This window comes from Ictidomys tridecemlineatus, chromosome 2, assembly GCF_052094955.1.
Source record: "Ictidomys tridecemlineatus isolate mIctTri1 chromosome 2, mIctTri1.hap1, whole genome shotgun sequence".
NCBI lineage: Eukaryota > Metazoa > Chordata > Mammalia > Rodentia > Sciuridae > Ictidomys > Ictidomys tridecemlineatus.
Genome location: NC_135478.1, coordinates 120407449 through 120423252, shown reverse-complemented (window position 1 = coordinate 120423252; position 15804 = coordinate 120407449). Strand labels below are relative to the sequence as shown.

The 15804-nt window shown below is 42.3% G+C and overlaps 1 protein-coding gene across 1 annotated transcript; it reads right to left on the bottom strand.

Moving 5' to 3' along the window:
- Positions 1-1593: 1593 nt before the first annotated feature.
- LOC144368520 (uncharacterized) lies at positions 1594-15192 on the bottom strand. The gene is made up of 5 exons (XM_078027577.1): positions 15015-15192; positions 10575-11147; positions 9837-9955; positions 8380-8502; positions 1594-3374 (listed from the first exon to the last, which is right to left on the bottom strand). Exons 1-4 carry the CDS (start codon positions 15190-15192, stop codon positions 8401-8403), a joined length of 972 nt encoding a protein of 323 aa, XP_077883703.1. The 3' UTR covers positions 1594-3374; positions 8380-8400.
- Positions 15193-15804: the final 612 nt, after the last annotated feature.

Below are 15804 nucleotides of genomic sequence, written 5' to 3'. Positions count from 1 at the left end.
TTGGCTCTTGCCTGAAGCAACTGCTACTAACTATAACTATGTTTACCACAAGATGATATTTTTTTTCTGCTTCCAACTTTCCTCCTGTATTTATTGGTAATCTGTTGTAAGGAACATCACGACTATTCATGCTTTATTTTCTCATTTGTTTATAAAAATAATGTATTCTTTTTAATTTTTTTAGTTGTAGATGGACACAATAAATTTATTTTATTTATTTTTATGTGATGCTGAAGATCAAATACAGTGTTTCACATGTGCGAGGTAAGTGCTCTACCACTGAGCCACAAGACAAGCCCTAGGTTCTTATATTTAACAGATTATAATATTTTACTTTTATCATTCTTGGTTAGTTTGTCCCCCTCAATCCCCAACCAACAAATACAATACTACCCCCATTTCTGTCACTATAGCTTAGTGATGCTTGTTTGTTAATTTTAGCTAAACAAAATCTTATGTGCATAGTCTCTTTTGTCTTTTGTTCAATGTTAGAATTCAGTTTTAGGCATAGCCTTAGTTAATTCCTTTCATGCTTTATTTAGTATTCCATGTACTAACTGTAACACTTCTGTTGCAGGTGAACATTTGAGATATCTATAGTCTTGCTGTGACTCATAACACCATTAGTGATACTCTTGTGCACATGTCTGTATGCACAAAAGTATGCATTTTTGTTGTTGTTGTTGTTGTTGTTGGGGATACACCTGGGAGTAGAAAGTTCCAGGTAATTAGATACTACTAATCAGTTTTCCAAAATGGTTGTTTCAGTGTTTACATCCTCCAACAGCTTACTCTTTTCTCTTGCCAAATGTCATCTTCAGCACTCAGTGTGATTAATCTGGTTACTTCTAAGTGGTGAATGTTCAAAATGTAACTTGAGCAGGCTTTCTTTGATAGCTCCTGATCTTCAGGTTCTGTACTTCTTTCTCTATGGAGCTTGTCAGTTTCTTTAAATTCTCCTGGCCACATGTACATGGATTAGCAGATACATTGGAAATCATAGCCTCACTTACTGGGATCATCTCTCTGAGTCCCTGTTCTCTCTTACCCTAGCCCTATGATTCTCTATTTGTTGTAAATCAGGTTAAACCTTAAACAGCACACTCTTATACTTTGATCCAGATTCACTCTATCCTCTCAGGAGGTGACAGGTTTGCAAAAATCTGAAATCTCAGGTGGTTTCCAAGCAAGAGCTATGTTAGAAATTACTTTACCCAATGATGAGAAAACTTTGAACTGAAAGACTATGAAAGTGCTATGCATCACAGCTCTGTAGGCCACCTGGGCAATTCAGCAAGATGCTTTCTCAAAATACAAAGGGCTGAGGATGAATCTCAGTAGTATAGCCTCCTGGATTTAATCCAAAGTACAGCAAATTAAAAAAAATGAAAGGTACTTTTAGAAAATATTAAATTAGACATTGTGGTGATACAAGAAAATAAGGACATTAGAGGCAAGTAGAGAGTCCATTATAATAGATTTCACTGGGATTTTAAAGAAATGTTAAAAAAGAACATCACAAGCTGCAGTGTGCCATGAATTTAAAATCTGAAAAAGGTAAATTTTGAAACAAAAGAATGATTAGCTGATGTGATGAGTAATAGGAAGAATATTTATCTTGATCACTGTGAAAATGTACTTACAATTTTATACCCTTTCAAGTGAAATGAAGAAAAATTGCACTAATATAGAATGAAGATTTTAATCTGATAAAAGAATAATGTCCCAAAATTTCCTATAGATATGATATGGTTTAAAATTTAAAAAAAAATTACTTTTCCCATTAAAGTAAGGAACAGACCTAGTGGGACCCATTTTCCTAACTGTTTAGCGTCCTTCTGGAGTTCATATGCAATGTTGGACACCTTGTAAGTCAGGCAGTTTCCTTGAATTCCCAAGCTAGTTTGCTCAGTGGTAAAATGGGGATAATAGCACTTATCAATGGGTCACTGAAAGAATGAACTAAGTCAAGTAAACTATTTAGCAATTGCCCTACATACAATGATCATCCTGCAAATGGAGATTATTCTGATCCTGGTATACTTCCAGAAACACTTTCAACCCATCCTTTTTAACTTCACCCTAAATTCTTGGAAATTGAGCCACTGGACAAAGGATTTTGCATGCCTAAGCATTGGATGCATATTGCCAAACTGCCAATCCTGTAGCCTTTTCCTTCCACCCCTCATAGTTTGGGGATAGAATGTGATTCTGTACCCTCCATTTTCTTAGACTGCAGTAGTCACCTAATAGACTCTAGTTTGTCAGTGTTCTGACTCGAGATGATTTGCATTTCTCTTTTCATTACTGTATTTTAAAAATAGTGTCTCATGTCTGCTTGCTTCCATAGTGGTGTGTATATTGCCTGATGGTATGAAAAACAGGTACTATTAAATAAAAAAAACAAATGATAAAACTTATGTGTTCAATGCTTGACTCCAAGGCAGTACATGGTGGCACATTCCATGAACAGACCCTGGTCCTTACCAACCATGGCCACAAAGGTTGCCTAGGAGATTAATAGCATGACAGAAGGAACCCTCTGGAAAACAGAGACAGGGGTATGTTGGATTTCATTACCTTCTCTTTTATTTATGCCTAGTTAGATTTAAGAGTCTACCTTTTTTTTCTCAGATCATCAAGCTTTTCTTTATTCAGTACTTAGCAGTGGAGTCCATTGGTTGAACCCTGACCTGGCTAATTTTGAGGGTAGAAAATTGGCCTTAAGTGTCTACATTTTCATCTAATGATTAAGTTTTGTTCTTCTTGTGTTCTAAATCCACCATTTTTTTTGAAAGACAATGTTCATATGTATTAATTGTTTCCACAATATAGTAAATAAATGGAAGACAAGTGAAGGATTTGGGGCAAGCACAGATGAGGAATAAACCAAGTGAGTAAGCTTTGGCAGATATTTACTTGATAGCCATCTGTGCACCAAACATAGGAGATGGTCCAGACTCCTATTTTTAGGGGGAATTCAGACAAGTAGTTGTTGTCCATGAACTTTACCAATTTATGCTCTTGAAATATTTTACATGAATGGTTGGGTTCAATGTTTTGTTTTGTTTTTGTTTTTGCCTAACAGAGCACAAAATTAGCAGGTAAAAATACCTGCTTTTTGTAGTTCTTTGGGTGAAACTCTAAAATTATGATAGAAATTAAGATGTTACATGAGCCTGTGGTCCTCTTCCATGTTCTTGTGGGTGTGACAGAAGCCATTGCCTTGGGGCAGTAGCACAGAGATCCTAATGCCTTGCTGGCTGTCAACTGCAGGCCAATCTTGGCTCTTAGATGTTGTTCAACTTCTTTTCCACAAGCTGCTTCTATCTTTCAACCAGCCAGGGCTCACCAATCCTTCTTCTGCCAGACACCTGGAAGTATAGAATCTTGGCTTCTTTAGGCCTTTCTATGTAATGTACCCACAAATAAAGAAGAGCCTCTATTTCCACATTTTATTTTTCTCCTGGATCCATTTATTTCCATCCTTATTGTAGAAACCATACCACACCTTAAAATGAGTTTACAGTTTCTGTATATTATGTGATATGTGGCTCTGACAGATCCCCCCAATGATTGATGTCTGTGGGCCACTAGAGAATAATTCCAGAATGTTCTTTAGGGAAAATACATTTCATTTCCATGGATGATATCATTTTCTCCAGTCATTCTCTATTTTAACACAATAACATTATATTTTTTTTTTTTTGCAAATACTGGAAGTGAAGAAGTGAAAAAGTATAACCAAATGCTGATTATATCTAATGGATGTTAAATCCTTATAAAGAGGCAGAGAAATGAAGAGGCGGACAAGTAAGTATAGCAAATAATGTCAGGTGGTCAGGTGAGATCACTCTAGAGTAAACAGTGAGAGGATAGAAACTTGAGACATTTTATGTTATTTGGGTGGGGAGTTATGGGACTTGAACTCAGAGTCACTCAGCCTCTGAACCATATCCCTGGCCTTATTTTGTATTTTCTTTAGAGCTAGGAGTCACTGAGTTTCTTAGCACCTCACTTTTGGCAAGGCTAGCTTTGAACTCATGATCCTCTTGCCTCATCCTCCTGAGCCATGGGGTTACAGGTGTGTGCCACCAAGCTCAGCCATGTACTGATTCTACTAGACATGTTGGAGTTGGCACAATATCTATCACTCTTTCAAAGAAAGTTCCTTCTTTAGATTATTATTCTGGATCCCCTCTTCCTAAAACATTGTCCCCCAAAGCAGGAATCTGTAGGATTAGAATTTTCACTTGGTCGCATTCCCCAGCAGGTGAAAAAACAGAAGTCATGCATGAGGAATTTTTAAAAATACTTTTCATAGTTGCAGATGGACACAATACCTTTATTTTTAAATTTACTTTGTTATGTAGTGCTGAGGATTGAACTCTGTGCCTCACAAGTTCTAGGCATGTGCTCTATTACTAAGCCACACCACCATCCATAAAATGAGTAATATTTTAGTAATGATAACAGTTCTTATTTATGTGTATTCAGAAACCCTTATAAGATGCCTAAGATATCAGAAGAGACTTACACTTGATCACTGTAGATATGTGAAAAGACTGATCTTTAATTGTATTCTTTAGTTACTGGTATGTGTATGTGTGTATATATGTACACATACACATGTATATATTTTGTCAGAGATTAATTCAGTATCCATATGAAGAAATATTAAGATTTCATCTGATTTATTTTTTCTTCAAACAGGCAATACCCCCAATGTATCCTCCAGGAACCAGGAGAGGAGCTTATGAATGGATTTAAGAGCTGTTTGCAAGATCAGCCTTGGGTTGTTGTGCGAACTGTACATCAGTAGTTCTCCACAAGTGGAGACAGTGCCCCCAGAGACCATTCACTTGTGACTGAAAAAATTTTTGTTGCCACACCAGGATGGTGTTGTGTTGGCATGTATTCTAGTGGGTAGAGACCAGCAATGCTGCAAAACACTCCACTGTGCATGACACAACCACACACAGCCATACTACCAAGTGTTGTCTGTCTCAAATTGCAATGGTACTGTTGTTGAGAACCTCCGGAGTAAAATAAATAAATAAATGGATGAAGGAGACCTCTGGACTAGCCTGAAGTTGGAGGCCATGAATGAAACTGTCCTAAAAGCTACAGTCTTATAGGGGGAACCCTGACATTGCCAAGTAGCAGAGGTCAGTTTGTCCCAAGTTGAGGTTTACTTACATGTTCTGGGATTCCTTTCAGGTGTGCTGAGTTCCTGACTTAGAAATGCACCACATGCTCCACAATTTATTGTGGTCTATCAGAATGGAGTGGGTGATGGTCAGCTTCCTGCCTTGCTTGACCATGAAATTCCCCAGCTTGTGGGCTACTTAGAAAATTACTGAACACATAGGCAAGTACATTAATTGTCCCTTTCAAATGAAGCAAGCTGTACTAAAAAAAATTGTTTGGGGTGAGTTAAAAGCAAAAGTGAAGGGAAGAGAAAGAAAGAGCTTGCTACACACAGTGGGCTTTAGAGGCTGATTGGGCAAATCATAGACTCATTCCTTTGAATTTGTGGTTCACACTGAGTCAGGGTGTAGAGTTGAGTGTGGTAGCAGCATCTTTTTCCTATTTTATTTAATAGAGTGTTGTGTGGAGTGCTCTTCAGCCTTAGAGATTCACAGATGTCCAAGAACACAGGGTCCATTGTTTGCAGGTATCAAACAATGATCCTGGAGATTTTAAGTCCCTGGGCTGCGGCTCCATCCCAGTTGTCTCCTTGGCCTCTCCTGTTTTTGGAGCCTGCTGTCTAGCAGGGATAGCAGGAGTGGTCCTGATGTTGAGAGGAAGGGTCCCTTCACCTAGGATATGGGTGCCTCTGAAGAGACTCCTCCTCTTTTAAATGCAACTAAGACTGGAAACTGTGCTGTATGGGTGTATGGCTGCTGTCCACAGGCTTTTGAATAGATTCTAAGTGTGCAATGTTCTAGAACCCTGAATGTTTCTAAGATGATTGAGTAAACATCTTATCCTTATTTTTAAAGTATCAAGCTAGCTTTTATTGTGGTGAAAAACAGATAAACACCAGCTTTTTTGTTAAAAACAATCATGAACTTGGAAATCTGTGGGGACAAGTGCATGGAGTACTGAATACCTAGCATATCTTAAGGGTGTCTGAGGGGCAAAGAAGTCCCCTGTGCTAGGCATGTGAGTGGCATATCATTCACCCCATAGGCACAGCCCTAGGCATGAGGCCACATGTTGCAGTACCTGCACTTACTCCAAGGCCGCTCCTTGATTGGTTGCTGCAAGGACAGTTGGCCAGAAATTGTATTGGTGGCTACTTATGGTCTGCTAAGCTACTGCCTGAGTTTATATACATGGTAATTATGCAATAAAATTAGACCTTCCTCCTGCTTGGTCTCTGAAGTTCTTGATTAGTGACTGTGCAGCCACACTCTCCTGTAACCTATACCGTGGATCTCCTCACAGGATGAGAGAGAGCCCACAGATATCCATCTCTGGGAACTGTGATTGACATGGTGATGATAATAGTATTTCAGTTTTAGTTTTACATCTGAATCTACCTTGGCAAAATCACTTAATTAAGTAACTTCAACTTAGGAGTATTTTCTGATCCTTGACAACTAATTTGGTCTATATGTTTCTCACCCTTGGCCAGGAACCCTCCATTTAGATTTAGGAATTGTGATTGGTCTTGTGATTAAGTTTCTTAATCAAGTATTTGTGCCTATGGCAAAATCAAGGTTAATTTTAGTGTGCCTCTATAGCCCCTTCAAGTATAAATATAAAAGTAGCAAGTTAGGTGTTTTTTGCCAATTTGGAGTCATCACAAATCAAATATGAATTATACCCTATCAAAATGTTCAATTATTGAATAGCCTGAACAGGTTTTCTGTTTTTAAAAATGATTTACCGTTTTTAAAAGGGACAATATAAAAAAGGTTTCTCTTATGCCACTTATCCTTAAGAACATGGACAAATGATGTATTATACAGTAATATGAACATTGGATAAGCCACAAAATACAGAGTTATTCTTACACTGTCAGCTCTACTATCCATGAACATCTGCAATATATCAGAGCAGTTACTTATAATTTTTTTTCAATGTAAGGAAATAACTCACCATGAGTGAGAATCCGCAGGCAAATGACATCAGGATCAGACATTCAAAACTTTTAAAGAATGAAATGGTTGCAAACCTTCCATAGTAAATATACATAAAGGGGAAGATTATTAATGAAATAAAAGTCATAAGAAAAGAAATTAAGAAATGTTGAATTAAAAGGCCAATTTAGATTTTAATAGTTAACAATGATAAACTTCACAAAAATGAAGGAAAATTGAAAGAAGTACCAAAGAGCAGTTTACACCCAAAGAATATGTTTAACTAGAAAATACATGAAAATATCCATGATTTAGTTGAGAGCCATAAAGATATGTAAGGGAAGAAAGTAAATGTTCAGCAAAATATAAGACAAAATAAGACTTGCTATATATCAAATAGAATTTTCTTTTAAAAATGTCTTTGGGAATAATAATCAAAAACAGATTTGGGATGTTTGAAAATCATAATTTGAGCAAGATCAATAAAAATAAGTCTTCACTTAGGCATATTATAGATTTAAGAATACTAGGGGGTTGGAGTTGTGGCTCAGTGTTAGAACGCTTGCCTAGCATATGTGAGGCACTGAGTTTGATCGTCAGCACTGCATATAAATAAAATGAATAAAATAAAGGTCCATCAACATCTAAAAAATATTTTTAAAAAGACATTTAAAAAAGAATACTAGGAACAAGAAAATTTACAACAATCATAAGAATAGAATGTTTATATAAAAACAAATAATAAATGTATTATTTATTATTCAACACCACTAGTAGAAACCAGAATACAGTTATATTGTATCCTCAAACTGTGCCAAAGTAATCAAAGTAGAATTTGATTCCCAGCTACGCTATCATCAAGGGTGTCTGAAATACAAATATGCTTACATGAATACATAGGGCATATCCGGAAAGTATTGTTTTCATAAGTAATGAGTAACTGCTACGGTATGTTAAAACAAGGAAAAGTCCTATTCTTATTGATATGTGTGTGTTAAAAAAACTCAAAAAGATAGATCTACAATACTACAACATTCAAACAGGAAAAGTCTAGAGAATTAAAACATTTTAAGGTTGTTCAGTTACTGGGAAAAAAAGAGGTGCTGGGTAACTTTAGACTTAATGTTTCATTTGCATAATTCAGTTATGTGAAACCACAATAGGGAATAAAATATATCAATAGAAGGGAAGAAATGAAGTAACATTAAGGAAGGGCAGAAACATTGATCAATATAGTAGCATGCAGACAAGGACTAATTTAAAAAGCAAAAGTATAATAAAGTCTTACCTAGGAGTGTACACAGCCTCTTCAGTTACTGCCATTTGCATCATGCAGCCTGGACTTTGAACTCTCCTTCTGCCAAATATTAGCTGGATGAATTCTCTGAGTCTCAGTTTCTTCTTCTATCTTCTATAAAATGAAAATAATACTACTTATCTTAAAGGGTTGTTGTCAGAACCCATAATAAAAGTAGGGCTTTACCATAAACCCTTACTTTGCATCCATGGCTTATAGTTTAAACACCACTTTTAAAAAAAAAAATCTTAATGAAACAGCATTTAACATTACCACTCAAATTTTGTGTCAAAAATATCTTTGTAATCTACTAGCATATTAGTATTTTATTTTCTATGTCTTTCTTTTTTTTCAGATCATTTCTGCCAAGATTGGCAATGCCTAGCTCATCTTGCAGATTGGCAATGCAAAACAGGCTGCCTGGGACTTCAGAATGAAGTGAGTGAATGCTGAGGGGATCTCTGGGTCTGCAGGTGTCTGTGTTGGATTGGACTGGTGAAAGGTAACATATCTTACACTGTAGGAACAGTAGGAGGCCTAGTATTGTCCCCAGAACAGCTAAGCAATGAAGACACAGTCAAAAACTGTAGAGCTGGAGTTGAGGCTCAGCTGCAGAGTGCTTGCCTAGCACGTGGAAGGCACTGGGTTCAATTCTCAGCACAGCACAGAAATGAATAAAGGCCTGTTGACAACTAAAAAAAATAAATTTAGGGAGTGTTGATAACCAAAATTCAAAAAAGCAAGCCAAATATGAATAAAACAAGATTTTGTTAGCACACAGCTGGGTTTTTCTGACTTCCATGCAGAGAGAAAGGATTGTGGACACAGGGTATCATTACCTCCCAACCTGCCCTGCTGAACCCCTCAGTCAGACTCTGGGTGGCTCCTTAGATGTGTTCTCAGCAGCTGTTCCCTCCACTGTTTCCAGAGGAAGTGCAGGAAGACACACAGGCCATGAACCCAAAGCTGCCACCACCTGAAATGCTGCTCAGCCAAGAAACTTGCCCCCCAGCAGTTCCCTTTCTGACTGGCCAGGCCCAGGCAGGACAGCGGACAGAACTCTGACAGCTCAAGGGCAGGGCAGGGCTGAGGGATTTCTGCCATTGCAAGAGCTTCTGGCTGTCAAACCCAGCCCTGCCCACCCTCACCAGAGGGAGAGTAGATACAAAGGCTAGCTCACATCTTCCTCTGCACCCAGAGCTCCCAAGACAGAGCAGAGAGCTCCCAGGCCACCTGCATGAGCTCCTGCCCCAAAAGAAACCCCATCAGCAGCTCCTACAGCTCTATGCGAGGTCTCTGAGCCCTGAAGAGGAGGGCTCCAGACCCATCCAAAGGGGAGCCGCCCCTGGGATGCTCTTCATCCCCACGGATTCCCCCAAAGAAGGCCCAGGATGAGAAGGTGGCAGAAGGCAGGATGGGACAGCCATTGCCCAGAAAGAAATCCTCACCCACAAGAGACACTGGTAGGCCACAGAAATGCAAGTTTCCTCTCCTGCGATGCTGCCAAGGGGAACCTCTGAAGCTGCCACCACCTCTGGAACTGGCCTGTTCAGTGACTGTTGAGGACCTAGACAGGGAGAAGAAGAAAGCTCTGCAGCGCATCAACCGTCTTCTGATGGGTGAGACCCAGGCCATTGGGGGCAGCTGTACCATGGCCCCTCAAGCCCTTGGGGGGGATTCCTCTCCACTGGGAGAGGCCAGGCCTCTGGCATCAGTGGGCTTCAGCCAGACCTTTCCCCATCCCCCCAGCAGCACAAACATGGTGGCCCACACCCCAGTGTGGGTCAGCTCTGCTGTCTCTTCCCAGAGCCATCCTCCCATCTCCAATATTACAGGACCACTCTCCCCCAGCCTGCCAATTGCTGCTTTGGCCCATAGCTGTGTGGCTGCCTTTGTGCCCAGGCCTGGGCCTCTGTGGGGAAACCTCTGCACCCAGAGCTCCCAAGACAGAGCTGAGAGCTCCTGGGCCATCTGCATGAGCTCCTGCCCCAAAAGAAACCCCATCAGCAGCTCCTACAGCTCCACGCAAGGTCTCCAAGCCCTGAAGAGGAGGGCTCCAGACCCATCCAACGGGGAGCCGCCCCTGGGATGTTCTTCATCCCCAGGGATTCCCCCAAAGAAGGCCCAGGATGAGAAGGTGACAGAAGGCAGGATGGGACACCCATTTTCCAAGAAGAAGTCCTCACCCACGGGAAACACCAATAGGCCACGGAAACGCAAGTTTCCTCTCCTGCAATGCCGCCGAGGGGAACCTCTGAAGCTGCCACCACCTCTGTTACTGACCTGTGCAGTGACTGCTGAGGATCTAGACAGGGAGAAGAAGAAAGCTCTGCAGCGCATCAACGGTCTTCTGATGGGTGAGACCCAGGCCATTGGGAACAGCTGTGCCAAGGCCCCACAAGCCCATGGGGGGGTCTCCTCTCCACCGGGAGGGGCCAGGCCTCTGGCATCAGTGGGCTTCAGCCAGACCTTTCCCCATCCCCCCAGCAGCACAACCATGGTGGCCCACACCCCAGTGTGGGTCAGCTCTGCTGTCTCTTCCCAGAGCCATCCTCCCATCTCCAATATTACAGGACCACTCTCCCCCAGCCTGCCAATTGCTGCTTTGGCCCTTCCTCCCAGGCCCTCTCTCAGCACATTGGCAGGCTTGGCTGCACAGCCAGTGGCCCCCTTTGGGGTCACACCCTTGAACACCACTATGCCTTCACAGCCCCCACATCTGGGGACTCCCTCCACCTTGGGTAGGAGCTTCCCGCATTCTCACCAGGGCCCAAAGCCCTACTGTACTCACAGGCCCTCACCTGTAGCAAGCTCCAGCTCTCCAGCTCGAAGGGTTTGAGGACACATTCCACAGGGGAAGCAGCCTCTGACCCCTGGAGCCACCGTTTCACCAGTCCCTGGGGTTCCTGGTGAGATGAAGCCCAGAGCCCCCAGCTTTGTCAGCTGTCATCAGCTTGGACACGTAGGAGCTCCAGGTCTAGGTGCAGCTCCGATGCCACCCTTGACTGTGGGCCCAAAACTTTGGCAGCCTAAACTACTCAACCCTTGGGTCTGACAAACATAGAAGCACCACCATGGGTGCTCATGCCAGAACCCAGACACACTCAGTGACCTCAAGGGCAGGTGTGAGGACAGACTTTTCCTTGGGTCGGACATCAACCATGAAACTATCAACCTCAAAAAGTAGAGAAACCACCAAAACTAGAGAGCACCATGGGGCAAATTTGGGAAATGACACCTATACTGCCCCTAGCCAGAGCACAACCATGGCACCCAGAAAACACACAAAACAGGGTAAAAAAGGGCAAGGAAAGAGTGGAGTTCCTACTCCAAGTGCCATCCCTCAAATCCTGCCCACCCAGAAACAACAAAGCTCACCTAAGGAGACAAGCACTACAAAGGATATCTCTAGTTTCCCTTCAGTCCCTGGGACATCAAGGAGATCATAGAGCCCAGATTTGCTCCCTGAACTGATGTCAGCCTTTGGGTCCTGGTGTAGCCCCTCCCAAAGAGGAGAAATCCCAAGCAACAGGCAGCAATATGGGGCAAGGTTGGAACAGAACACCTCCAGTGCCCCTAGACAGAGCATCAACATAGCACCAGGGAAACACACACAAAAGGGAACAAAAGGGCAAGGAAACACTGGTGTTCCTACCCTGACTGCCGTCCCTCAAAGTCTGCCCACCCAGAAACACCTAAGCTCACCTTGTGGGACAAGCAGTACAGCCAGAAAGGATACCTCTAGTTATCCTTTGGTCCAAATGACATTGAGAGGATCTGGGAGCCCAGACTTGCTCCCTGAACTCATTTCAGCTTTTGAGGCCTTGTGTATTTCCTCCCAAAGTAAAGAGACACCAAGCAACAGGCAGCAACATGGGGCATGGTTAGAATAGAACACCTCCAGTACCCCTAGCCAGACCACCACCATGGGGACCAAGGGACAGAAAGCAAGTCACACACTAGAGAAAGCAACCCCTGGTGTGGCCACAGTTATTGCCATACCCCAAAATCTGCCCACACAGAAAGGCTTAAGCTCTCCTGGGGGAACCAGCACCACACTCCCATAATCAACCTCTACTTTGACATCCACCCATAATCCATCTATGAGACCTGGGAGTCCAGACTGGGTCCCAGATCTGATCTTTGCCTTTGGAGCCATGGTCATCAGCCCCAGTGGAGAAACAAGGAGCCTGAGAAAGTGTTAAGAGCACACTTGGGCTTTAACACCTTCAGCCCCATTACCCAGATAGGGTGATGCTAACCACTTTAAGGACTGACACTGCCTAGATGCCAACAGTCCTCCACTGCCCTCAGCTGGCCTCAGCTGGCCTCAGCTGCCTCCACTCTATGAGGTCACTGGGCATCCTATCACCTCCACCATAGGATGGTGAGTCTGGCATGCTCTTCCCCTTGAAGACTTGTGAGGGCACTTTGGCCAGGGCACCCACCTCAGTGAGGCAGGGCCATGTCCCCTAAGACAACAACCCATGGGAGCAATCCCAAGGTCAGCCATTTGCTCAGTCTCAACCTACACTCCCTCTCCTCTTCTTGGCAATAAACATAAAGAATTTTAACTTTCTTAACCATGATGACCCTGAAAATGATGGAACTGTTTTGACATATCTTTGTCTAATGCTGTCGTAATTATAGCTCACAAACTGCAGACAAGAGTCATCTCTTCAGAAAGCCCAGTGGAGGCTCTCGTCCTTCACCAGGCTGACACCCCAATACTCCCCAGTCCAACAGAAATCTAATTAGACTGTGCCTGTTACAGGAGCAGCAGAAAAGCCCCAGGAGCAGGTTTCCCTGCAGCCTCTAAAACCACTTAGTAGATCTGCACTGCACTACCAATGTCTTCATCCCCCACAACACCTGGTCCCATTCCTGGGCAGGGATGTCCCCCTCACATTGTTCTCCTCATAGTCGTCGTAATTCTGTCCTGGTCAGGTTTTAAATCAGGAACACAGTGAACTTGGAGGCTGAGTTGAGACAAGTTCCTTCCACTTCTAGACTTTGGAATATTTTGGGTAACATGAAACTGGTATTGGTTTGGGTCTAATCTCTTTTATTTTTGTTAATTTAGTTAGAGTTTTGCCACCTTTGCTTTATGCTTTCAAAGAACTACTCTTTGTTCCCTTGAGCTTTGGTGGTGCTTCTCTATTTTCTATTGCATTTTTTTACCCTAATCTTGATTATTTCTTTCCTTCTCCTGATTTTAGACTGGTTTTTGTTTTCCTGAGCCATCACCAGGAAATTTACTTGAGGTCTCTCTCTTCTGTCTTTAGGTACAGTTTCCTGGAGTCTTTCCTTTTCATAGTGCTGTTTCTGGGTCCCACAAGTTCTGATATGTTGTTTTTCCATATTCTTCTGATTCTAGGGATTTTTCACTTGTTTGATGGTGTGAGGCATAATCTTCAAGTGTTTGTGAGGTTTCTCTAGGTTTTCTGCTCTTAGTTTATGGTTTCATTTCATCGTGATTGGAAAGCATAGAAGATTTTTGGGTATTTTTAAAAACTTGCTTTATGGCCTAATACATAATATACCTTGGGGAATATTCCTTGTGCTGGTGAGTGGCATGTGTACCCCACAGCTGTTGCATGGCCTATTCTGTCAATGTCTGTTAAGTCCACTTGTCCCATAGTGCCACTTAACTCTGACATTCCCTTGTTGATTGTTCATCTGGGAAAATCTGCCTCCTGGATAGAAGGGTTCTGAAGTCCCCCAGTTTTTTTTCTGGAGCCTGTGGCTTCCTTTTTGGCTAGTAGTGTCTGATAAAATTGGGTGCTCCAACATTGGTGAATATATATATATATATATATATATATATATATATATATATATATATATATATATATGACATTGTGATACCTTCTTGCTGTGTTTCCCTTGATGAACATAGATTAACCTTGTTTGTCTCTTGTGCCTGCCTTTGGCTTCAGTGTATTTGTCATATATAAGCATCGTGACTTCTCCCTGCCTCCACACTCCACTTGCTTGGAAATTTATTTTCCATCTTTCCATTTTCACTCTTGCTCACTATTGCAGGGGAGAGGAGTTCCTTGAGGGAAGTAGGTTTTTTAAAAAATTCAATCTATCCCTCTATTTTTAAATTGAAGAATAAAGACCATGTGTACTTGAGGTTATTCTGAAAGGTATGGTATGTTTCTTATTTTTTGTTGGCTTGCTTTCTTTCTTGCTTTCTTTTTTTGCTTGTCTTTTTGGTGAAGAAGGAAACATGGAATGCTCAGATGTTTCAGGGTTTTCTAAATTGATAACATGTGACACTCTCATTTCTCAATTGTGTATCTATTCTCCTAGAGACACTTCCTGAGCTCTCACAGCTGTGTTCATCTTTCTGCCTCTTCTGTGTGTAAGATTCCTTTAAGTATCTGTCCAGCTGGTTTAGTGCCCATGAATTCTGTTAGGACCTTCTCATCTTGGAAGGTCTCTAATTCTCTTCCAGTTCTGAAGGCTAGTACTATGTTCCTGGGTGCAGTAATCTAGGTTGGCACCTCTGTTCTTTCAGTGCTTGAAACACATCACTCCTGCTCAGGACCTGAATGGGGATGAAGGAGGTAACCACTAAGTGTGGACTTAGTGTGCATCAACCTGCCGCCGCCACTCACGAGGCAGATCGATGTCAAAACACTGGGATTCTGCTGCACACCAGGAGGCCACGTTCCCTTTATCTCCAAGGGAGGAGAAGACGCATTCCAGGGGCAAAGGGGTGTGGACGGCAGAGAGCGCGTGCTTACAGGCGCACATGCCCTTCTGTGTGTGGACAGGAATGACTTGGTTCTGCATCCTGACGTGGTTGTGTGGCCCTGAGCAGATCCAGGAATATTCACGCCGACCGACTCCAGATTGAAAACCCACACCAGATGGCCACCAGAAGAAGGCACAGTCTCTCTTCCTGTACCTTCCAGAGGAGTTACATAACCAGAGCGTCTAGGGATCAGCTGGGAACGAGGGAGCCAGTGAGCCTTCCCTGCATCCCCGGGGGACATTTTTGGGTCGTCCAGCCTGGGGGTGACACACATCTTTCCCAGCCCTCATTTGGCGCTTAGTTTCAGCGTTGGACGGTCATAAATAAATGAGGTGGTTTCCTAAGGAAAAAAAAAAAAGGCCGGGATAGTAATATTAAGAACTAAACACAAAAGATGCAGGACAATATTGGAAGCAGTGGCTTGACAAGTAGAAGAGAACTGATGGGTCTGATGCTAACAAGGAAAAAAGCCTGGGAATGCTTCATTTATAATGAAACACACCAAAGGTATTCAGTGAGGAGCAAGAAAATAAGAAAAACAGTATAGGAGTGGGGAAAACACATTGTTTGAAGCTTCACAGGTTATTATTATCTCTGGGTGGTGGTGTTTCATCCTAGGGCTGTGAGCTAAGGTTCATAAGGACCAAGCT